At 43.6% G+C, this 20,160-nt stretch overlaps 1 protein-coding gene and 1 long non-coding RNA gene across 3 annotated transcripts in view; one reads left to right on the forward strand and one right to left on the reverse strand.

Moving 5' to 3' along the window:
- On the reverse strand, window positions 1-7,169 carry GLRX (glutaredoxin). Its single transcript, XM_085212993.1, has 3 exons — window positions 6,769-7,169; window positions 3,991-4,105; window positions 1-228 (listed from the first exon to the last, which is right to left on the reverse strand). The coding sequence occupies exons 1-2, from the start codon at window positions 6,964-6,966 to the stop codon at window positions 3,998-4,000; spliced, it is 306 nt and encodes a 101-aa protein (XP_085069119.1). The 5' UTR covers window positions 6,967-7,169; the 3' UTR covers window positions 1-228; window positions 3,991-3,997.
- The window catches only part of LOC146542273 (uncharacterized), a 21,591-nt gene continuing 8,574 nt past the window's right edge, over window positions 7,144-20,160 (forward strand). Inside the window, exons 1-2 of one of the 2 annotated variants that reach the window (XR_014880365.1) lie at window positions 7,144-7,422; window positions 12,177-12,924. This is a non-coding gene — a long non-coding RNA (uncharacterized LOC146542273). Of the gene's footprint in view, window positions 7,423-12,176; window positions 13,556-20,160 lie in introns of those variants that run through there. The other variant, XR_014880364.1, reaches the window with a different exon arrangement.

Raw genomic sequence — 20,160 nt, forward strand, 5'->3', positions numbered from 1 at the left:
TTTGTTCAAGTATATTTTATTGAGCTAAATTGTTTAACAGTCTGAACTTCTTTCCAGAACCACAGAAAGTATGAAGAGATGTGACATATTGGGTGGTACATATGAATGAAATGAGAAGTTGCATTCCCCAAAAAGATGTGTATGATCCCACAGAAAGCAGCTGGGAGGAATCTGTTCCAAGATGCATGCATGTCGAAAGGGTGAGGTCACAGTTTGTGGTCATCTCTCCTGAAAGCAGAAGCATTGGAAGGAAGAGTAGAGATCACTGCTGTAACTTCATTGATACAATAGTATGACAGAACAGAATTTGGAGACCTTTTAAACACTGCTTCTCTATGTGCGTGCATATGTATATATGTAACACATATATAGACAAAGAAGTGCATGTCTGAATATGCACTGTTTTGAGTCCAATATACACATTATATGTATTTTGTATAACTGTACATAAGCTGAGTCTTCTTTACTAAAAATCATCATACCAAAGCAGTTCATTAAGGAAAATGAGTACCTCTGACTTTGTAAAGCAAGAAATTCAACAAGATGACTGCTTTCATGCTTAATTCAAGGAGCAGCAATTATAGTGAGCTCCTTACTGTATAGAGCTCACAATTTTATAATTCTGCTCATCCATTCCCACAAATACATCCTTGTCTCTTTCTACAATTAGTTGCATCTTAACTTGTGGATAAGCAGAATATATGTTGAAAAAGCCTCTCTGAGTGTATGCTACAACAGGTTGTTGATGGCATACTTGATGATCATGAGCAACAGACCAAGCCAGCAACCATCTCATCAGCATGCTCTAATGCTAGATACAGATAGCTCCTTTTACACTGTTTACCATGCAACGTTTGCTGAGCAAGGCTGTCTCACCCTGATGACACTGTCCCTTGCAGTGCGACACCAGCAAGCTGACCTGCTAGCACAAGTCACAAGCACCAGAGTGTCCCTTCAGTGCTTCTTTCTGTGTACAACTAAGGAGTAAGGACAGCCCATTGCAGTGTCTGCTTTCTGTTTCTCACTTTTTATTACTGCTTAGTAAGACTGAGACTTTCTGTCTACCACCACAGACACATATTTTTGGCTGCTTTGCCCTACCCTGAGTGCAAAAAGAGTCTATCCAAAACCCAGAACTCCAGAAAGGAAGCAGATGCATCAGGAGGCCTGTTTGGCTAAACAAAGATCTCACAGCATGTCTCTGATGTGAAGGGATAGCACACAGAAGCTGGAAGCAGAGACAAGCTAGACAGGAGGAATTTGGAAGCATTGCCCAGACCTATGGTGCCAGGGAAGCCAGTGCTAGCTTCAAGTGACTTGCAAGGGATGTCAGTGGACAATAAAGACATCCTCTAATGCTGCATTATTAGGAAATGGGTAAACAAAGACATGCAGGATCATTGCTGAGGCCAAAAGAGACAGAAAATCCCTCCCTTCTCTCCCTAAGAATATTACAGGGCTACTCTTCCCTGGATGCATTTCTGGCCATATGAAGGAGGAGGGGATGATTTGAAATGGTCAGCATGGGTACACTGAGGGCAAACCATGCCTGACCAACACGATTGTCTCCTTTTGTAATAGAGGCAAATTTTGTTATAAAGTTCTTGGCTCTGTGTGTGAGGAGGAGGCAGAGTGATAGAGACTGATACGCTCAAGGGCAGCAGCACCCTTTGCAAGGACCTAAGCAGGTTGGAGAAGTGAGTGATCTCCCACAGGCTCCACAGTATCTCAGAATTTTCTGATCCACAGTAAAACATGACAACTTACAGCACCAAGTGTTTTTTTGCAGAATTTTCATAGTGTTAAAATTGTCTGCAAAGACCACCATGGTAGTCACAGCTTACCTAGTATGCTGTCTTTGTTCCTTATTGCTAAGAACAGCAAAATCTACCTTAAAATTCCAGACTGTGTGGGTGAAATCTGTTGTGACTGTACTGTGAAGCTTGCAGAGCCAAGTTGATGTTATGCAGTTTGGAAAGGCCAACATGTTATCTCCTGTGCTGTAGAAGTGATATCTACTGTGGTAGTCCCAAAACATGCCATGGGCTGCCACTATTTCCTCTTCTGTGTTGGGACCAGGAATCCAGTGCCTGTGGCTTTATGTCACAAGAAGAGCAAGAATCCTGTGTTACGCTCCTGAAGGTTGCCACGTTAAGAGATTTTCATCAAATGTGAACGCAGCATGCCTGTAGTTAGAAACTAACACTTTCAGGTATTGTACAGACAGGATAGTCACAGGATTGTGAAAGGTCTTCTTCCTTCTCAGGAATTAGTGCACTCTGTGTCATGTATATTCACGTGTAAATACAGTATTAGTCAGTAGTCAGAATTGTTTCATAAGGCCAGGAATTATCCAGCTATATTCCTGGCCTTGTGAAATGAATCAGACCACTGACTAATACTGTATGGTATCCCAGACTGGATCCAGCTATATGCCTGGCCTCACAATGAATTTGCAGATGCCTCTTTTTGAGCCTCCTGATTGCATGGGTTTTGCTAAAGGTAACAATTAGGAAAACATGATCCCTTCAGGTGATTTCTTGGCTGAGGTATTTCTGATGTCTGGTTCTCTTCTAGTCTACCAGCAGCATCCCATTGAGATGCATTTGCAAACCCAGAGACATAAACCACCCATTTTACACATTGAACAGCTCTTCTTCATGTTGCTCATCCTCTACATGGCATTTCACAGAATCATAGAATCACAGAATGGTTTAAGTTGGAAAAGACCTTAAAGTTCCAACTCTCTGCTGTGGGGAAGGTTGCCCCCCTTCCCAGCTCAGGCTGCCCAGGGCTGCCCACTCAACCTGACCTTGAGTGCCTCCAGGAATGGGGCACCACAGCTTCTCTGGGCAGCTGTGCCAGGGCACTCTGGCCACCCTGCATTAAAACACTACAAACACATACAGCTCCTGCACAGAATTAATCAGAGTGCATTTTTTCTGTTTTGGTGATTCCCTGCTACAGCATATCTCCAGGCTAGCAGCACATCAAGCCCTGCTCCTTGCAAGCACAAGTATAAACCTGTTTCTCTGGGGACCCACTTTGGGATCTTTCTACATTGCTGGGCAGGTTTAAACTCAGTCTGCTAGGAGTTAGCTGAGGGATTTATAATGAAATGTTCTGTGTCTTGTGGACAGATCTTTCTCTTCTGACTAGAAAGTTTCCATTCACAATTTGCACTACTCCATACATATGTCTCAGCACAGCCCTTATGCTCACTAAAACAGAAATCATTGTGCTTCATGACTGCAACAGGCATGTTATATAGCTGTCTCACAGAAGTGCATTAGCTTGGTAGCAGAAAAGGACAGTACATCTACCACAGAGTGTCCAATTGTTTTTTAAAGCCAGTTACAATATAATAAGAGGCCATCTTCTTTAGAGCAGTGAGGGAGTTCTTTTTAAAGCAGCAGGCTCTGTTTTCTAATAATAAAAAAGAGAAATACAAAAGGAAAGTTGAACTATTCAGGCTACATCCTAGGCAAAGGCTAGATACTGAAATGTGTGCTGTCAAATGTTTCGTAATGCAAATGCTGCCCCTGGGGACCTCAGAGGTGAATTTGGACTCCTGTGTCACATAAAGGCACACAACAGTGCTCCGTCTAGTTAAGCTTTAGTATTACAAGTGGAAAGGAAAACAACAGCAATGACAAATCAGTTTCAGTAATTTCACAGTTTCCAACTGAAAGAAGATAAACTAGCAGATATTTGATTACAGATTTCAGATGAGGAACTATCCAACATCTTTAGTGCCGTAGACAGAGCTGGCCTGCTGACCACCTGTAAGCCTTTCACAGGGGAAGCAAAAGGGTATAAGCTCTGTGCTGTGTACTGAAATTAGCTGCACCTTGTCCCCTATCACGTTGCAATGTGTACATTACACAGGTGTGCCGTCAAATGTTGTTCTTGCCATGTGTTGCTTCAGATTCTATCTGTAGTCCCAAGAAAAGTATTGCTGTTGGCCTGTGAGCACTTCCTACTACCTACCCTTCAGCTACACCAGAGCGCCAATCTGACGTAGCATTGTGGGAAGCTGTTGTTCCATCTTCTGCAGATCTGAAAATCCTCCAATGCATGTTCTCCCAATAAACACACGAGGGACCTGGACACAGGGGGGGAGATACAGCTTAATCAATTATCAGTGACAAGAAAAAGTGTGGAGAGGATTTATCTAGAATGTGCTATCTTTGTGCTAAAGCGGCCAAGAGGTCACACCATCCCCCAGGTTCTTGCCATGCCACAAGAAGTTGCCAGGCAGGATGCACAGCTCCCAGTCCCCTGGCTGCCTAACAAGGTCAATTTGAATGGCAGACTTCCATTGCTGTCACAGTCTTTTCTCCATGTGTCCTTTTTATGGCCTATAGTCCTCTTCCTACTTTATAACTGTGGCCATCTACTATTTCCTTACCTATTCTTGTCCCCTTTCATCACATCTGTCCTTTTCATTCATTCCTCATTTTGTGTTGAATGAATTCATCTCACTGTGATGGCACGCACAGAATGTGCAGTAGCAGCCAGCCATCTCCTCAAGTCTGTGGCAGCAGATGGACAACTTTAGTGCCTGCCAGGAGGCCACTTGTCTGATGACTGAGTACAGAGGACAGGCAATTGATGCAGAGTCAAGATAATAATAAAAAGCTTTCCTAAAGATTAGGAACAATTACTGAACTTTAGCATCTGAGACCTCTTCAAGGCATGTGTGTGCCCCAAAGGTCAGGTTGGATGGGGCCCCAGGCAGCCTGGTATTGTGGGAAGTATCCTTGCCCATGGCAGGGGCTTGGAGCTGGATGGGCTTGAAGCTCCCTTCCAAACCAAGCAGTTCTGTGGTTATAACTGCAATATCAGGGAAGACAAGCCTTGTGAGACCTGACTTGGGCAGAATTCAGCATCTGCTTGTCCTCACTGAGTGAAACACAGTGCAAGCAAAACCCTCTCCCCCATGCCTCTGTTGCTGGGAATTTGTTTTCTGCTTTCAGTAATGACTTTTCTCACTGGCCATTAAGACATATCTTAGCCAGAGAATTCACTTCCTCTTTCTGTGGGTGGCTTCTCTTGTTACTAATGCTATCAATCCCTCTCCTGCTGTGAAATCACCTGCTACTTTCAGTACATGGTTCCGTTAGCTAAGCTATCCATCCTCTCCTTCCTAAATTCCCGTGCTGCTGGGAATGTACTTCTGCTTTCATGGTCCTACTGCCATTGCCACCACAGCTCAACTCCACAGCTGTGACTGAGCTCACAGTATGAATTTTGGTGAGGCCTGCAGGGACAGGCATCAACATTGTAGCAGTGTACCTACTGCGGTAGGTAGGGAAAGACATATTTAATACACTTGCCCAAAAGATGCAGCAAGTCTAGTGCTATGACAGGCTGGGGATGTGGGAAGAATCATTAGAGATATTTAATGGAAGTCAGTGTGAAATAAGGGTACTGGGGCTCTCCAGCAGCCCTAGGATAAGGTGTAGGATGCTTGGCTGTTGCTTGCTCTTCCCAGTAAGCTGAGCAAGATTGCCTGTGTGACATGCAAGGAGTAGCTTAGCTGCTAATATGTTGTCATAACAACGTCAGAGGCAGGATATGCAGAAGAACTGATTACCCCAGGATGTACTGTAGGGTAATCACATGCAAGCAACCTGCCTCAGGAGGGTTTGGAGTCTGATGGTACCAGTGTTAGCAATTCCATTTGGCCCCAGGTTCATGAGATCAGAATGGGGGCAGTGAGAAAGAAGGTATCCTCTTGTTGCCTCTAAGTGGCTGAAAATAGGAAAGCCAAATGGAAAATAAGCCAAGAAGATGCTGAGAGTAGGGACTTCATGGGAGGCAGCAGGTAGCACTGATGAACAGAGACCAGGACAGCCTCTGCAGGGCCATTCAGCAGTCCCAGAATCAGTGCAGTTCTGGATTTTTCCTGGGCTTTCTCTAGGCACACGGTGAGAACACAGCCCATGGCACCCCAGTAGCATGGAAAAAGCCCCAGAAGTCCAGATATCACCTCATCACAAGAAGTGTTGCTCTTCAGTATGGTAGAATGGGAGGAAAAAGGCGTGTTTGTTTCACAAGGGCACAACTCACTCTGACGCATAAACTGCCCCATCAGCATGTCAGCGTTTCTGTGGAAATTAATTCCTGAAACTCCAGAACATAGCATTTCTCCGTAATACAAACATAATTGTTTAATTAAGCTTCAGAATAAGCGGCTGATAGGTTTTGCAAGCACAGTGTCTTACTCTGCTGCCAGATTAAATGAAGCAATTCGGAATGCTTTTCCACTTAACACTGGAGGATGAAACAAGAGTCCAAATTCAGAGAAACTCACAGCTCTACACTCTCTCTCCTTTCCAAACACACCTGTGCTGACTTATGCAGCTTCAAAGCGCAACTGCAGATTGAACTTCTTGTCACAGTGTGAATATGAAGGTGCCCTCTGCATCCACCAGATCCAGCCTTTTCTGTGCCTCTGCTCATTGCAACAACAGACAGATTTGGAAGATGTATGAAATGTTACTGGAGTGCCACAGCCTTAGGCACAAAGACACAGACGCACAGATCTGTACAATGGCTGCACAGTAACAGCACTGCTGGAGAGCACTAGCACTTCAGAGCAGAGAGCAATTACAAAAATAGGGAGGGGTGGAGCTTCTCCCGGAAACCTGAACCGTTTCACTGAAAATAAACTGCTTAGGAAAGAGACCTTGCTTCACCTTCTGTGATAGCTTCCCGGGCTGTCCTCTCTCATGAAATTCCGAAACAAGTACCAGAACTTACGGTTCGCTGCCCTGTTGTTTCCTGGAAGTAATCCTGGACGTCATCCATCCCAGTGATATCAACCACTTCCAGGCATCCTGGCAGAAAGTTGAATTCTTTGAGCAATGCTATGGCATTCTTGCAGAAAGGGCAGGATCCCTTTATGAAAAGGGTAACTTTATTATCTTTGAGTTTGCTCTTCACAAAAGAATCAACCATGCTGCTGGCTATGGATGAACAGGAACACTGCTCTTCACCAGTGAGCACAAAGCAGATGGGTCAGCAACGCTCTGTCCCAGATATTTATGAGCTGTACACTGCCTTCCTCTCCAAAAACTCCTCCCTGGGAGGATGTAATCTCTTACACACCAGATCACCTGCTTTAAAGCAGCAACACTTCCACTTTCTGTTTTGTTTTTCTCAGTTGGTGAACAAGCTAGCAGTGTAAAAGCAGGAAGGCGCTTAACTGTCACGGGTTATTTTATGGCATGTGCTTCGGTACATGGTTTGCACTAGTTTTTCATTAACTATTACTCTGCCAATGGCTGAGCTGTTGCTGTTGCCACTCTCTTCTTACAGGGGCGTGGCTATGCCTTTTTTCTACCTCCTGTCACCAGCTTCAGGATACTGTCACCACAAGGGTACGATACAGAAGTCAGGAAACCTGCAGCTAAGGTATTTGAGAGTTGCCATTCCCAGAAACTAAAGCAAAATTTAAGTATTTTGTGCGTACGTGTTTGTACATGTGAAAATTCATTAATGGGTGGGATTCCCTGTTTTCAGTTTCCAAAAGTGCTTTGGTGGACTGTCAGACTTGTTTCAGTTTTCAAAGAGTCTGTGTCTAACTTGTGTATTCAGCATAAGGCTGCATGCGTGCTTCAGGCACGGCAAATAATGATGTATCACACTGCAACTGGGCAGATTCAGATTAATGCTGAAAGTGCCATTTCACCCTGCTGAGGAAGTCCACAGGCTGTGTCATGGTGGAGGAGACTTCTGCATCCTTGGCACAAAGTAAGGACACTGGATAGTATTCCAGTATCCATCAGCTTGACTACAACTGAGTTTCTAAGGCCAGATCTTGGCTAGAATTTTATCCAGAACAGCATTCATTAGCCAAACTCTTCTACTAGGGGTCAGCAGAATTCCTCTTGACAACTTATCCAGACCTCCACTAGCACATAGAAGAGATCCAACCTAAGATACAAAGAATGAAGTGACTGGAACAGAATAAGAGCTACATCCATGGGATGGAATTCCATGCCCAGATAAACAAGCTTTATCCTTACAGGATCCTTTATCCTTCTATCTCCTCTGGAGATCCTCTGAGTGATATATCCTATCTTCCTAAGTTAGAAAACATATGATGCAACAAATAAGGCTCTTTAAGTCAATTATTGAGATCGGATGTAATACTGCTCAGCCTAATGCTTTGCTTTTTCTTGAATTAGATCTGTTTGCTTTCTGTAAGTCCTTAACATTTTCCACACATTTAATTTGCACATATAGGCAGTATGGCTGCCTTCAGGGGAAGAGAACCCTGAAGAGCACTCAGCCCAAGCCCTTGCTCAGAGCATGTTCACCTTGAGCAGGTTGTTCAGGATCATGTCCATAGGATTTTGAATGTCTTCAAAAATGGAGACCCCAGAGACAGAACAACCAAATGTTTTCCTTATGTTTAGGTGCAGTCTCCTGCATTTCCATTTGTCCTCATTGCCTCTGGGTATGGCACTGGGCAGCACAGGGAAGAAACATCAGGACCCATCCCTTCTTTTTTAACTTGTCATCAACCTTATAGATTATAGGCAGACATGGGATCTTTTCCCCTGCCCAAAACAGGGCTTCCCAGTTAGCTGCATCATGGTAGAAGGAAAAGCACACAGTTATGTATCGAAATATAGGCATTCTGAGCACTGCCCGTTCCTTTGCAGAAATCAAAAAGAAAACATTAGACAGCTGGGTTCTCTTTGCACACCATACTGCAGTTCCTTGCCAGGCATTAACTGTGTGCTTAGTACACCAAAGAAAATTCCAGGCCAGGCATTTCCTGGTTTCAACTTCTAGCTCACTATCTGTTCTAAGAAAAAAGAGGACTTCTGAGAGCAGCTGCTCTGCCCAGATTATTTTATCTGCTAGGTGTGTTTCAGCCTTTCTGATAGTTGTTGCCTGGTTTTTAGTAACCAATTTCCCATCTTGAAAATACAGCAAAGTTTAAGCACCACTTTTGTGTTTTTCTGAAGACTGCATATACCAAATTCATAGATTTGAAAGCTGACAGGTTTTAGGAAACTGTGACAGGTGCTTTGGGCATTTCTGAAGCCTGTTAACCTAAAGATAGTTACTTGGTCACTTTGGGGAGCTTTCACAGTGAGAATATGCTGCTCAGAGTAATCATAGAATCACAGAATGGTTTGGGTTGGAAGGGACCTTAAAGCCCACCCATCACCAACCCGTGCCATGGGCAGGGCTGTTCCCCCCCAGCTCAGCTGCCCAGGGCACCATCCAACCTGGCCTTGAGCACCACAGTTTCTCTGGGCAGCTGTGCCAGGGCCTCACCACCCTCTGAGGAAAGAATTTCTTCCTAATATCTGACATAAACTTCCCTCTTTTAGCTTAAATCCATTTCCCCTTATCACTTTTCGAAAGGGAAAAAAGTGGGTACCCTACCTGCTTATAAGCTCCCCTCAGGACTGGAAGGCCACAATGAGGTCTCTGCACAGCCTTCTCTTCTTTGGACTGAACAAGCCCAGGTCCCTCAGCCTTTCTTCTGAGCTGGAGAGGTGTTTCGGTCCTCTGATCATCTTTGTGGCCTCCTCTGGACCCACTCTAGCAGCTCCATATCCTTTTTATGCTAGGGGTCCTAGGCCTGGATGCAGTACTGCAGATGGGGCTTCACAAGGACAGAATAGAAGGAGACAATCCCCTCCTTCTCTCTACTGCCACTCCTCTTCTGATACAGCCCAGGATATCGTTGATGGGTTCAGTGTGGGGGTCCAAACAGAAGGTGCAAAAAAAAAAAAAAAAAAGAAATGTGACAAAGAAAGTGCTGAACGTGGCCAAGTTAGTATGCTTATCTTTGGTCTAGATGTGGGCAAAGAGCACAGAGAAGGTAGGGAACCTTTGAAGTCACATAAGAGCCCAAATAATCCCTGGAATGTGGGAAACAATAAAGCATGGCTGAGAGATATCTCCTCTTCAAGAAGCACCCCAAGGCCTACTGTCCTGGCTGGTTCTGCTTATGTGACATCTTCCAGAACTGCTTGCATCCCATGCCTGTGTCAATGTCAAAAAGAAGAAATATGAATATGCCTTTGTGTGATAAAAAGCTCCTAAGATCCTGTTTTTCTGAGCCTTGGGCTGAAGACTCCCAGGGAAAATAAGGCTGCAAGAGAGGACTCACACTGTCATATTCTTTCCAGTGTAATGAAAAACAGCCAACAAAGAATGTGCAACCAGTAGTTCTTTAGAAGTTCAAAGTTTGCTCTTTCGGAACATTTAATATGGTTATGTTTCTTAGTTAATTAAGTAATCCTACCCACAGTTATAAAAACACAGAAGTAAGATTTCCTTCAATTTGTTCAGTTCTGTGTATGAGAAGAAAAGTCTTAAAAGTCAGGCCTTGCTTTTATCAAATATTTCTAAGGGAACTCAGAAAAAGCCCAGCCAGGTTAACTGGGGGTTTTGCAACTTGCATTGCTCCCTTTGAGCATAGTCACCTGGGTGACTCAGAGACCAGCTCCAGATACTGCTTTGGGATATCCAGCTCCACCTGGCTTGAGATTCTTCCCCCTGAGAGGTTTCCTTACCTAATGGACAAGGCAGACATTATTGTCATTGCTATACTTTTTGTTTAGTTTACAAAATTGCTGTATGTCTGGTGCATGATACACAAACAAGGAAAGAAATGCTACAGAAGCTGAAGAAGCAAAAAGTCATGGTGAGTGGATACTTGTGGGTGTGGAGTTAACCTGAACTTTAATCCTCTGGATTTATATTTAAATTCTGCAGTGTGGGGTCTTGTGATGAGAAAATAATGATTACAATTAGCATTAAAACATTTGTTCTTCCTTGTATGTAGTGCCAAATATACTTAAGTAATGGTCTGCATTTCCAAATGACAGGTCAGCAGCTCATTCTTTGTAGAGAACCTTGGGAAGGCTTTCCTCATCATTGTTCATACAAGAGATGCACAGGCACTACTAGAGTTACAAAACTCCCTTGAAAAACTGTTCTGCAGATGTCTGCCTGCTGTGATGACTGATGGGTAACAGCAGCTAGATGTGGAGGTACAGAAATGCAACAGGCTACTAGTCTGCAAAGGGGAGACCTGAAATATGGAATAGAGAGAGACTTGGAGTGCCCTTCACTGGGTATTTATGTTAATATTTATAGTCTGTGATCAGAGTTCAAGGCAGCTTCTGCTGTAAGACACTGCGGTTGTGGTGCTAACTGTGTGTTTGGGGGGCTGCAAGGGAGAGCCTTTCTGTATCCACCACAGGGTGGCTGCACAAAGTAATAGATGCAAAACAGTGGCTTTTGGGTTTACATATTTCAGTCATTGCTCACTGAGCTATTTGATTATTTGCTGCGTGGTGTACCAGAACTATTCATACTGTGACTAGGACAGACTTTATTTCCATGTATTCGTGGTCTACAATTGATAGGTTTGTACAAGGTTTATCTCTCACCTATCCAGTGCCTCACAGATTCCACAGTACTTGCTTTTTCTAGAACTTATTGTAATGAAAGTGTGAAAAATCCTAGAAAGGTTCACTCTTTTGGATATTCACCTGAGAATATCTTAAAAGGGGAAGGTATACTTCCTCTTGGGGAAAACTGCTATGAAAATGTGTAAAAATGCATCATTAAGGTAAGGAAAAATGGAAAGAGAAGTATAGTGCTAATGCAAAAATGTCTACAAAACTGTCAAATGTATTTAGCTATTATTTTATGGTAAATACCAGATGATAAATTTGGTGGGAGATGCAGAACGGATGACAGTAAGGAACTGATTCATTTTCTTCCCAGAAGAAAGGGAGTTGCAGTCTTGATCTGGGCAAGAATGGTGGGGAAATAGCCCAGCTGGAATTCCAGCAGATTCCAGCAAATGCCAGCAAAGTCAGCAGATTCCAATGATGCAGCCGCATGTATGGCTGGAAGCTATTTTCAGCAGCCAGCCGGGAGTTAACAAGTATCCAGACCAAAACCAGCAGTTCTGCCACAGTTTCAAAATCATTTCCCTTAATATTGGATTTATTCCAAAGTGGAGAGAATATTTGGGATTTCAGCTGAGCACAGGGCTTACTTACCTTTACTGGCAAACTGCTCGTCTATGGGAATTCTTTAAGCACAGAGCACTGTGATCAGAATGCGTTTATAACATTAGGAGAAGATTCAACTGATGTCAGGCTGCATTGTTTTGTTTGCAGGATAAAGTGTTATGCCTCTGAAGACTGAGTGGTGTTAAGGGAGTATTATGCATTTGCAGACATCTCATCTAGTTAAAGGTCAAGCATTAGAAGATCTTTTATGAACAGCTGGAAGAAAATTCCCATTATCTAGATATTCGAGTGATGTGGCAGGAGGAAATAGTTTTGTGTATCAATGAAAGAATTCCTTTTAGCTGGAAATGTGGTATTTCTGGCACTTTACATGCTGACAGCACAGACGCAGCCATGTTCTCAGCCTCTTGCAACGAACGACTGTCTGCACTTGGGAAACTCAATAAACTCCGCATTATTACAAGGACAGCAGTTTTTGCTCTGGTTTTTCACGCAGATATGCATACGAGTATGGCTGCAATCTGCTGCGTGCGATGAAGAACAGAATGAGATGCAGTTACAGTGGTGAACAGATACCAAATAAACATCGCCTGGAGTGAAGCTGCACTCCTGGGAGCGTGTGGCTGGTTCAGGCGCTTTGAACCCCAGCGTATTTTTGCGTAAGACTCGAGCAACAACGCAGTGTAACTCTGCTCCTGAAGCCCGGCGGCGCTGCGCTGATCCTGAGCTGCCCTGCGGGGTGCGCAACCTCCGCCGGGAGGCAGCAGCGCCCCGCGAGTTAACGCTCTCCGTCCGGTACTTGAGTCAAGTTGTGGCACCGGGTGACTCGAACCCGTGTTGCGCAGGCACAAGGGGCACAGCCCAAAAGATGAGCTGTGGTAATTACAGATGGCACGTGAGTAAAATGTGTTTTGCTGGAACTCTGGCATTATGTTGTTCCCATTTTTAATTAACTTTGGAGTAATTAAAACGTGTCTGAGGGACAGAGGGAGTAGAAGAAAGGAAAAGGAGAAGAAGGAGAAGGAAAAGGAAAGGGAAGAAGAAGAGGAAGAAATAAGGAAAGAAAAGGAAGAGAGGAAGGGAGAAAGAATGGAAAGGAGAGAGGGAGAGAGAAAGAGAGAAGGGAGGAAAAAAGGGAAAAAGAAAAAGGAAAAGGAAAGGGAAAGAAGGAAGGGAGGGAGGAAAGAAGGGAGGAAGAGAGAAAAAAGGAGAAAGAAAGAACGAAAGAAAAAGAACGAAGGAAGATAAAGAAAGGAAGGAAGATAGAAAAAGAAAACAAGGAAGAAAGGAAACAAGAAAGCAAGAAAGCAAAGAAGGAAGAAGACTGAGCCTGTGCCCAAGCTTTTCCTATTCTACTGTGCAGCTACTATTAAGTGTTGGGTAAATAGTAGGTATGTGAGACAAAAGGCTTGCTGGTTTGGTCCTGCTCTTTTGAAGAATTGTTGCCTGAAGGCATTTAACATATCCTGGTATAGGCTAGTTAAAAGTGTGATAGGTATTTTTAAATAAACATTTTCTATCAATAATGTTAGACGTTCTCATTACTCTAAAATGTGCTAGACATCATCACAAAAATATGGAAAATTGTTCACTGTTGTCATTTAGGTGATTAAATTTATATAGATACATTTAATGGCGCTTGCAGTGGTTTGGACAGCTTTTTTTTGTTTTTTTTTTCGGTTTGTTTGTTTTTGTTTGTTTGTTTGTTTTTTTAATAAAGCTGCAGACAGGTGCAGCAAAGTCAAGGAAGGAATCCTGTTGAGTTCCCCAAACTCTTCCCTCCTTGCACTGTATAAACACCAGACCTCAGGACCCCGTTCCAATTAATTCAAAGTTTTTTGGTTTTTTTTTTTTTTTTGGTGCAGATTACATTCATAATTTGCTTTGAGTAATCCTCATAGATATATATGAGGATTGTTCACATTTACTTAAACTCAAAACTCAATGTTTATATTTGGCTACATTGTTCAAGAGGGGACACAAAATTCATCTTTTGTGGATCTGCATGAATTTCAGTGTAGGGACACTGCAAACTGTTTTGGACATGCATCTCCCACTTCACTTCACTTTGGTTAGTAATTTCCTGTCTTCTGTTTGCAGTCCATGTTTGTCTCGCACAGAACGTATCCTGTCTTTGTGTTTCTCTACGTGTAATAATGTTCCCCAGGTGATGGAGCACTTGTTTAATTGAATAATATTGCAGCTGAGAAGTGCTCGGAGTCATTTATGATGCTGGACTTCTGCAGGGATGGAATTCAGTATATTTCCTCTTGCCTTTGTAATTCTATTAGAAAATTCAAAGCAATTTCCTAATGACAATGCTACTACTCAGCAGAATGTTGGGAGGGTGTGTGAGCCTCTGTCTTGCAGACATTTTGCATCCACAGCTTTTCCTTGTGCTGATGATACACATCAGCATGAAGTCAGCTAGGCTAATTCAGTGTAGAGAAATCAGGGCCATAAATTCTGTAATGGAAAAATTGAATTGAGCAGAGTTGGAAGATGAAAAATGCTCTGAGAAAGAAAGAAGAAATACATATATCAGATTACAATTTATTTTTACCTCTGTGCCAGAAATTCTCAATAAGTCATTGTACTTGTGTATGTATCTGAGGGTGCCATGTTAATGTATAATTGCATTATGCAACACATGTTGGACTTTTTTTCTTATTATGAGGAGCTGCATTGCTTACCCTGCAAAGCCGTCTGTCTTTCATCATTTATAGCTGGAGCCAAGAACTAAAAATGACTCCTACTCTTGAGTGTGCTAGCCAAGTAAAGAAGTTTGGATAACTATCAGAAAACAGATTTTAAGTGTTTGTAAAAGAACCCTAATTGTTAGCTGGTCCGATGCCAGGACATTGTACTGATGTATTCCAAGCAGGCATTCAGGTAATGTTGCTGTCACAGATGCTGGATGAGGAGGAGGATACAGAGGGAATTCAATAACATGAAAGCAGTGTATGTTCTTCCTATGCTAAGATTTGAGGCAAGATTCACTGCTGGTGGATACATCCAAGGATCCCAGCTGGTGTCCGGGGTGTGCCATGAAACCCTTCAGCCTCAGGCATCTGTGGTGGTGCCACCATTATTTTGCTGCCAGTCTGACAGAGCTCCTGAAAAATGGCAGAAGAAATCACAAACAGCCAATAACTAAATATGAAATATCTTTTTCTTTCCTGGAGGCTTCTGTTTTTGTTGGTGGTAAGTTATTTTTGATGTTTTTTAAATTTTTATATTCCCATGATCTTAATAATTGGAAGACCTGAAGATTGATTTAAGAGGAGTGTTTGGGGCTTGCTCCCTGAATTCTGAAGCATGTGAACAGAAGGCAGTGATGTGGTGGGACACGTGAGTGTTCCTGGTGCCTCTTTGGGAAGGAGAGCACAATGTTTGACAGCAAGGTGACCAGATTCCCTCTTTTCAAATAGAAATGGGGAGGTCGGATAGCTCTCTTGAAAACTCAGTGAATGTCAATGCCAATTCATTTGACTGTGCCCTCGGGTATTTTTAATTCTGTTAAAACAGAGTTTTGCAGAATGTGGAAGTGTTTTCCTACCTGTGGGAGAGAAATCTGCGTTGGCACCACTCAGCGTGGCAGTGGCAGTGCTCCTGAAGCTCTGCTTGTATACCCCAACTTTTACTCCTTCCCTTTTCTCTGCTGTTGCACACCTTGAGAGCAGTGCTTCGTATGGCACCAGGAAGATAGCCAAAACTAGCAAAATCTGCCAGATATGTCAGAGAAATCATTGCTTTGTGGTTCAAAACAGGCTTTCTGGATAAAGGCTATGACGTGTTTTTTCTTTGTTTTGTTTTGTGGTTTTGTTAATTTTTTACTTTAATCTCACATTCAGGAATGAGATCTGTCTGAGGCATTATCAGAGGGGAGAAGAAGGACGTAGGTCATGTTTAGAATAACTCCTCGAGGAGACAACTGTCGTGTAGCAAGGTGTCCTAGCCTCTCTTGATAAGCAGACATTGTTAGTCAGAGCTTGGCCCTCACTGCAGCACCTTTATGTCTGCCTCTAACAACAAAAATACCCCAAATAGGCTTTGCAGGTGGGGTGTGCTAAACAACAGCAAGATTACTAGGCTCTCCTATCTCAAGTGCAAGTAGCTATCAACACCATGTGCCTGAACTGAGACTTTAAAAATCAAAAACAAACATTGAGTGTGTCAGCGTTGAGAGTGAGAGAACAGAGATCATAGAATTATAGAATTGTTTTAGGTTGGAATGAATCTCAAAGCCCACCCAGCCCCAACCAGTGCTGTGGGCAGGGCTGCGCCCCCCCAGCTCAGCTGCCCAGAGCCCCACGCAACCTGGCCTTGAGCGCCTCCAGGGATGGGGCACCACAGCTTCTCTGGGCAGCTGTGCCAGGGCCTCACCGCCCTCCGAGTAAAGAATTTAATCCTAAGGTCTAACATAAATCTCCCATTTATTTGGTTTAAAACCATTCCCCCTTATCCTATTACTATCAAGCCGTGTAAAAAATCAGTCTCCTTCCTGCTTATAAGCTCCTTTCAAGGACTGAACGGCCACAGTGAGCCTCCGCACAGCTTTCTTTTCTCCAGGCTGAACAAGCCCAGCTCCCACATCATTTTTTCATAGAAGAGGTGCTCAGGCCATCTGAACATCTTCATGGCCTCCTCTCGATCTGCTCAAATAGCTCCATATATTCCTTGTGCTGGGGGCCCTAGGACCCCCCAGATGGGGCCTCATGAGGGCACAGCAGAGGGGGACAATCCCCTCCCTCTCCTTCTCCTTGCTGCCTCTTTCAGTGCAGTCCAGGATTCTGCTGGCCTTCTGTCTTCTTATCCACCAGAACCCCTGAGTCCTTCTCCACAGGGCTGCTCCCAATTAGTTCTTCTCCCTGTATGTACGTGTATAAGGAATTGCTCCAACCCAAGTGCAGTGCCATTGACCATGACCCTCTGGCTTCAACCACCCAACCAGTTCTTTACCCAGCCTTCAAATCCATATCTTTCCATTTAGAGATAAGAATGTGATGTGAGACCGCGTGAAAGGCCTTGCAGATGTCCAAGTAGACAACATCTGTTGTTCTGTCTTTGTTCACTGATGCCATTATCCATTGTAGAACATCACCAATTAGTCATAATTTGCCCTCGGTGAAGCTGTGCTGGCTGTCTCAGATCACCTCTTTAGCTTACATGTGCCTTAACATATCTTCCAGGAGTCTCTGTTTCACAGTCATCCCAGGCATGGAGGTGAGGCCCATCAGCCTGTAGTTTCCCTGGTATTCCTTTCTATCCTTCTTAAAAATTTGAGTTATGTTTCCTTTTTTTCCCATCACTGGGGACTTTACTTGATAGAGATGACTTTTTAAATATGATGGACAGTGTCTTGACAACCACATCACCCTTTAGGACCCTGGGATGCATGTCATCGGACCTCATAGACTTGTGCACATTCAGACTGATCAGGTGGTCCTGAACTTGTGCTTTGCTTACAATGGGAGGGATGTTGTTCTGCCTAGAGGTTCAGGGATGTGAGATACATGGAAAGCCCATCTGCTAGTGATGACAGGAGTAGGAGGCAAGTACTCTGGATTTCCTAATAGCAGAAGAGAGTTACAGTGAAGTGGGGGCATGCTAAGGACATTACGTCCCAGGCTGCACCAGGGAAGGTTTCAACTGGCTTTAAGAAGAATTTTTTCATGAGGAGGTTGGTCAAGCATTGGAATGGGCTGCCCATAGTAGTGACGGAGTCCTCTAGGGGAATTTCAGAGATGTGTGGACATGGCAGTGAGGGACATGATTTAGTGACAGGACTTGGTAGGCCAGGTTGGTCTTGAAGGTCTTTTCCAGCTTAGAGGACTCCATGATTTAATGACTTCAGGCAGATTTTGTTCTCCTGTTGAAGCAGGGTATGGGGATGTTACAAGGGACTCCAGCAACACAATACACCCACCCTGCTCCTCACTGCAACAGAAAGCTGCAGTGGCATTTACATTTCTGTGCTGGGGCAGTTATACACCTGTGTGCCATGCCCCAGACCACCTGCTGTTCCCACAGAGAAGAAACTCTCAGCTGGGAGTCACACCCAGGAAATGATTTCTGCTGAAGCCAGGTGTGGTGCCTTCTGACGTTTGTGTGGGACAAAGGCTGTGCCTTTGCTTTTTGTTTCCAAGTGCAATAATCCTTTGCAGAGCCAAGGCACAGGACGTCCTTACAGGCAATTTAAAAATGATTTAACATCCTCAAAAGCAGAGAAGAAAACATGCTGTATCCACTAGAGATTGGCAATATGCAGACCGACGACTTGTATTTATTTATTTATTTATTATTTTTTGTATTATAGAGGGATTTTTTTTAGTCTAGAGATTTATTATTACAGAGAAAATGACTTCTTGTTAAATTTACTGGATAGAAAATGTTGTGCCTTTCTAAAGTAACAAGCATTTTGTACATTCAGAAAGCAGAAGCATGTCAGAGTGTACTTTGTGTAAAGCCTGGAGCTGCAGTAAAGAGGTAATGTGTCACTCAGCATCACAGTGACAAATGCCTTTAACAGAGAGAAATCAGAGGGTACAGTCAGTATCTGTATCTCCTTTTACTCCTAACTGGAATTGGGAGAAAGAAAAGTATTTTGCATGATAAATTAATAATGAAAGATGAATTGCCATAATTGCTTTACTGTTTGCCCCAGTTAGTGGGCATCTCCATGACCTAACCTAACAATACCCCTGTGGAGAACATCAGTCCTGCCTCAATTTGTTTGTGCAGAAGATATTTATGTAAATTAGTTACCGAGATCTGGAACTCAATCTGTAATTACCCTTGAACACAAAAGATACCACATGCAAAAATCCAGAGGCCAGTTACAAATGGGCTCTGCAGTCTTCCATGCACTCTCACATGAAAATTCCTGGTTTGTGGTGGCTAGGATTAACAATTGCCATAACTTGTCTCTATGTTACTCCCGTGCTTCCTATTGGGATTCCCAGAAAGTAAGAAGTAAAGATTCTGTTTTTCCCAGCAGTCTGCGCCCTAGTAGAGCCTCCCTGGAGCCATGCCCTGCTGGTGGTGCCAGATGTGTGCAGCTGGGAGCTGCAGGGAATTGCTGCCCATGCAGCTGCTAAATGGGAGCACAGCCCCCTCCAAGTGAGTCCAGAAACCATGGCTTAGCTCCCAGGGACTTGGAATCTGGAAAAATGAGACAGAGATTGGAGACCCTGTTTTGCTCTTTGTGAAATGTAAGAGCAGCAAATTCCTGTCTTGGTTTATTTCTCTTTGATTTTTGCCTGAATTACCATGGAACTTCTATAAGAACCTTTAAAATTACTTTTCCTATGAACTTTGACTCTGTTTCACCAGGTCAAGAGAGTTGATCCTGCCCCTTTGCTCTCCACTGTGAGGTCTCAGCTGGAGTACTGCGTACAGCTGTGGAGTCCTCAGAATAGGAGAGACATGGACCTGTTAGAGCACATCTGAAGGAGAGCCACAAAAAATGATCCAATGGATGGAATATCTTTCCTATGAGGACAGGCTGAGAGAGCTGGGGTTGTTCAGCCTGGAGAGAAGGCTGCGAAGTGACCTGAGAGCAGACTTTCAGTATATAAAGGAGGATTATAAGAAGGGGACAGACTCTTTAGCAGGGTCAGCAGTGGCAGAGTAAGGAGATGTTTCAAACTAAAAGAGGGGAGATTTAGAGTGGGTATAAGGAAAACGATTTTTACAATCAGGATGTTGAAGCACTGGCACAAGTTGCCCAGATTGGTGGAGGATGCCCCCTTCCTGAGATAGTAAAGGTCAGCCTGGATGAGGCTCTGAGCAACCTGATGGAGCTGTAGGTGTCCCTATTCACTGTGGGGGAGTTGGACGAGATGCCTTTTAATGGTTCCTTTCAGCTCAAATGATTGTACGATTCTGTGATTCATATACTCAATACAAATCTGATTTTTTTCTTGGAGATGAGGTGTGAGGAATGGGAGAAGGCAACTGAAAAGGGCTGTGTTTTGTAAAGGCAACTTCAGGTTGCAGTGAAAGTGCAGAAAAACAAACTATCAAGTTAATTTTATGTATGCTGCAGCAGGTGGCTTAGAAAGAAGAAATAAAAGAATCCTGCACCTTCAAAATTTTACGCTTATACTGCAACTCTGTGGCCTGCCAA

Source organism: Meleagris gallopavo, chromosome Z (assembly GCF_905368555.1).
Source record: "Meleagris gallopavo chromosome Z, MGAL_WU_HG_1.1, whole genome shotgun sequence".
Taxonomy (NCBI): domain Eukaryota; kingdom Metazoa; phylum Chordata; class Aves; order Galliformes; family Phasianidae; genus Meleagris; species Meleagris gallopavo.

Coding starts and splice junctions, on each gene's coding strand:
- GLRX (XM_085212993.1), bottom strand. CDS start 6,966: ATGGTTGATTCTTTTGTGAAGAGCAAACTCAAAGATAATAAAGTTACC. Junction 4,106..6,768: donor AAACAACAGGGCAGCGAACC/GTAAGTTCTGGT, acceptor CCCTGTGTCCAG/GTCCCTCGTGTGTTTATTGG.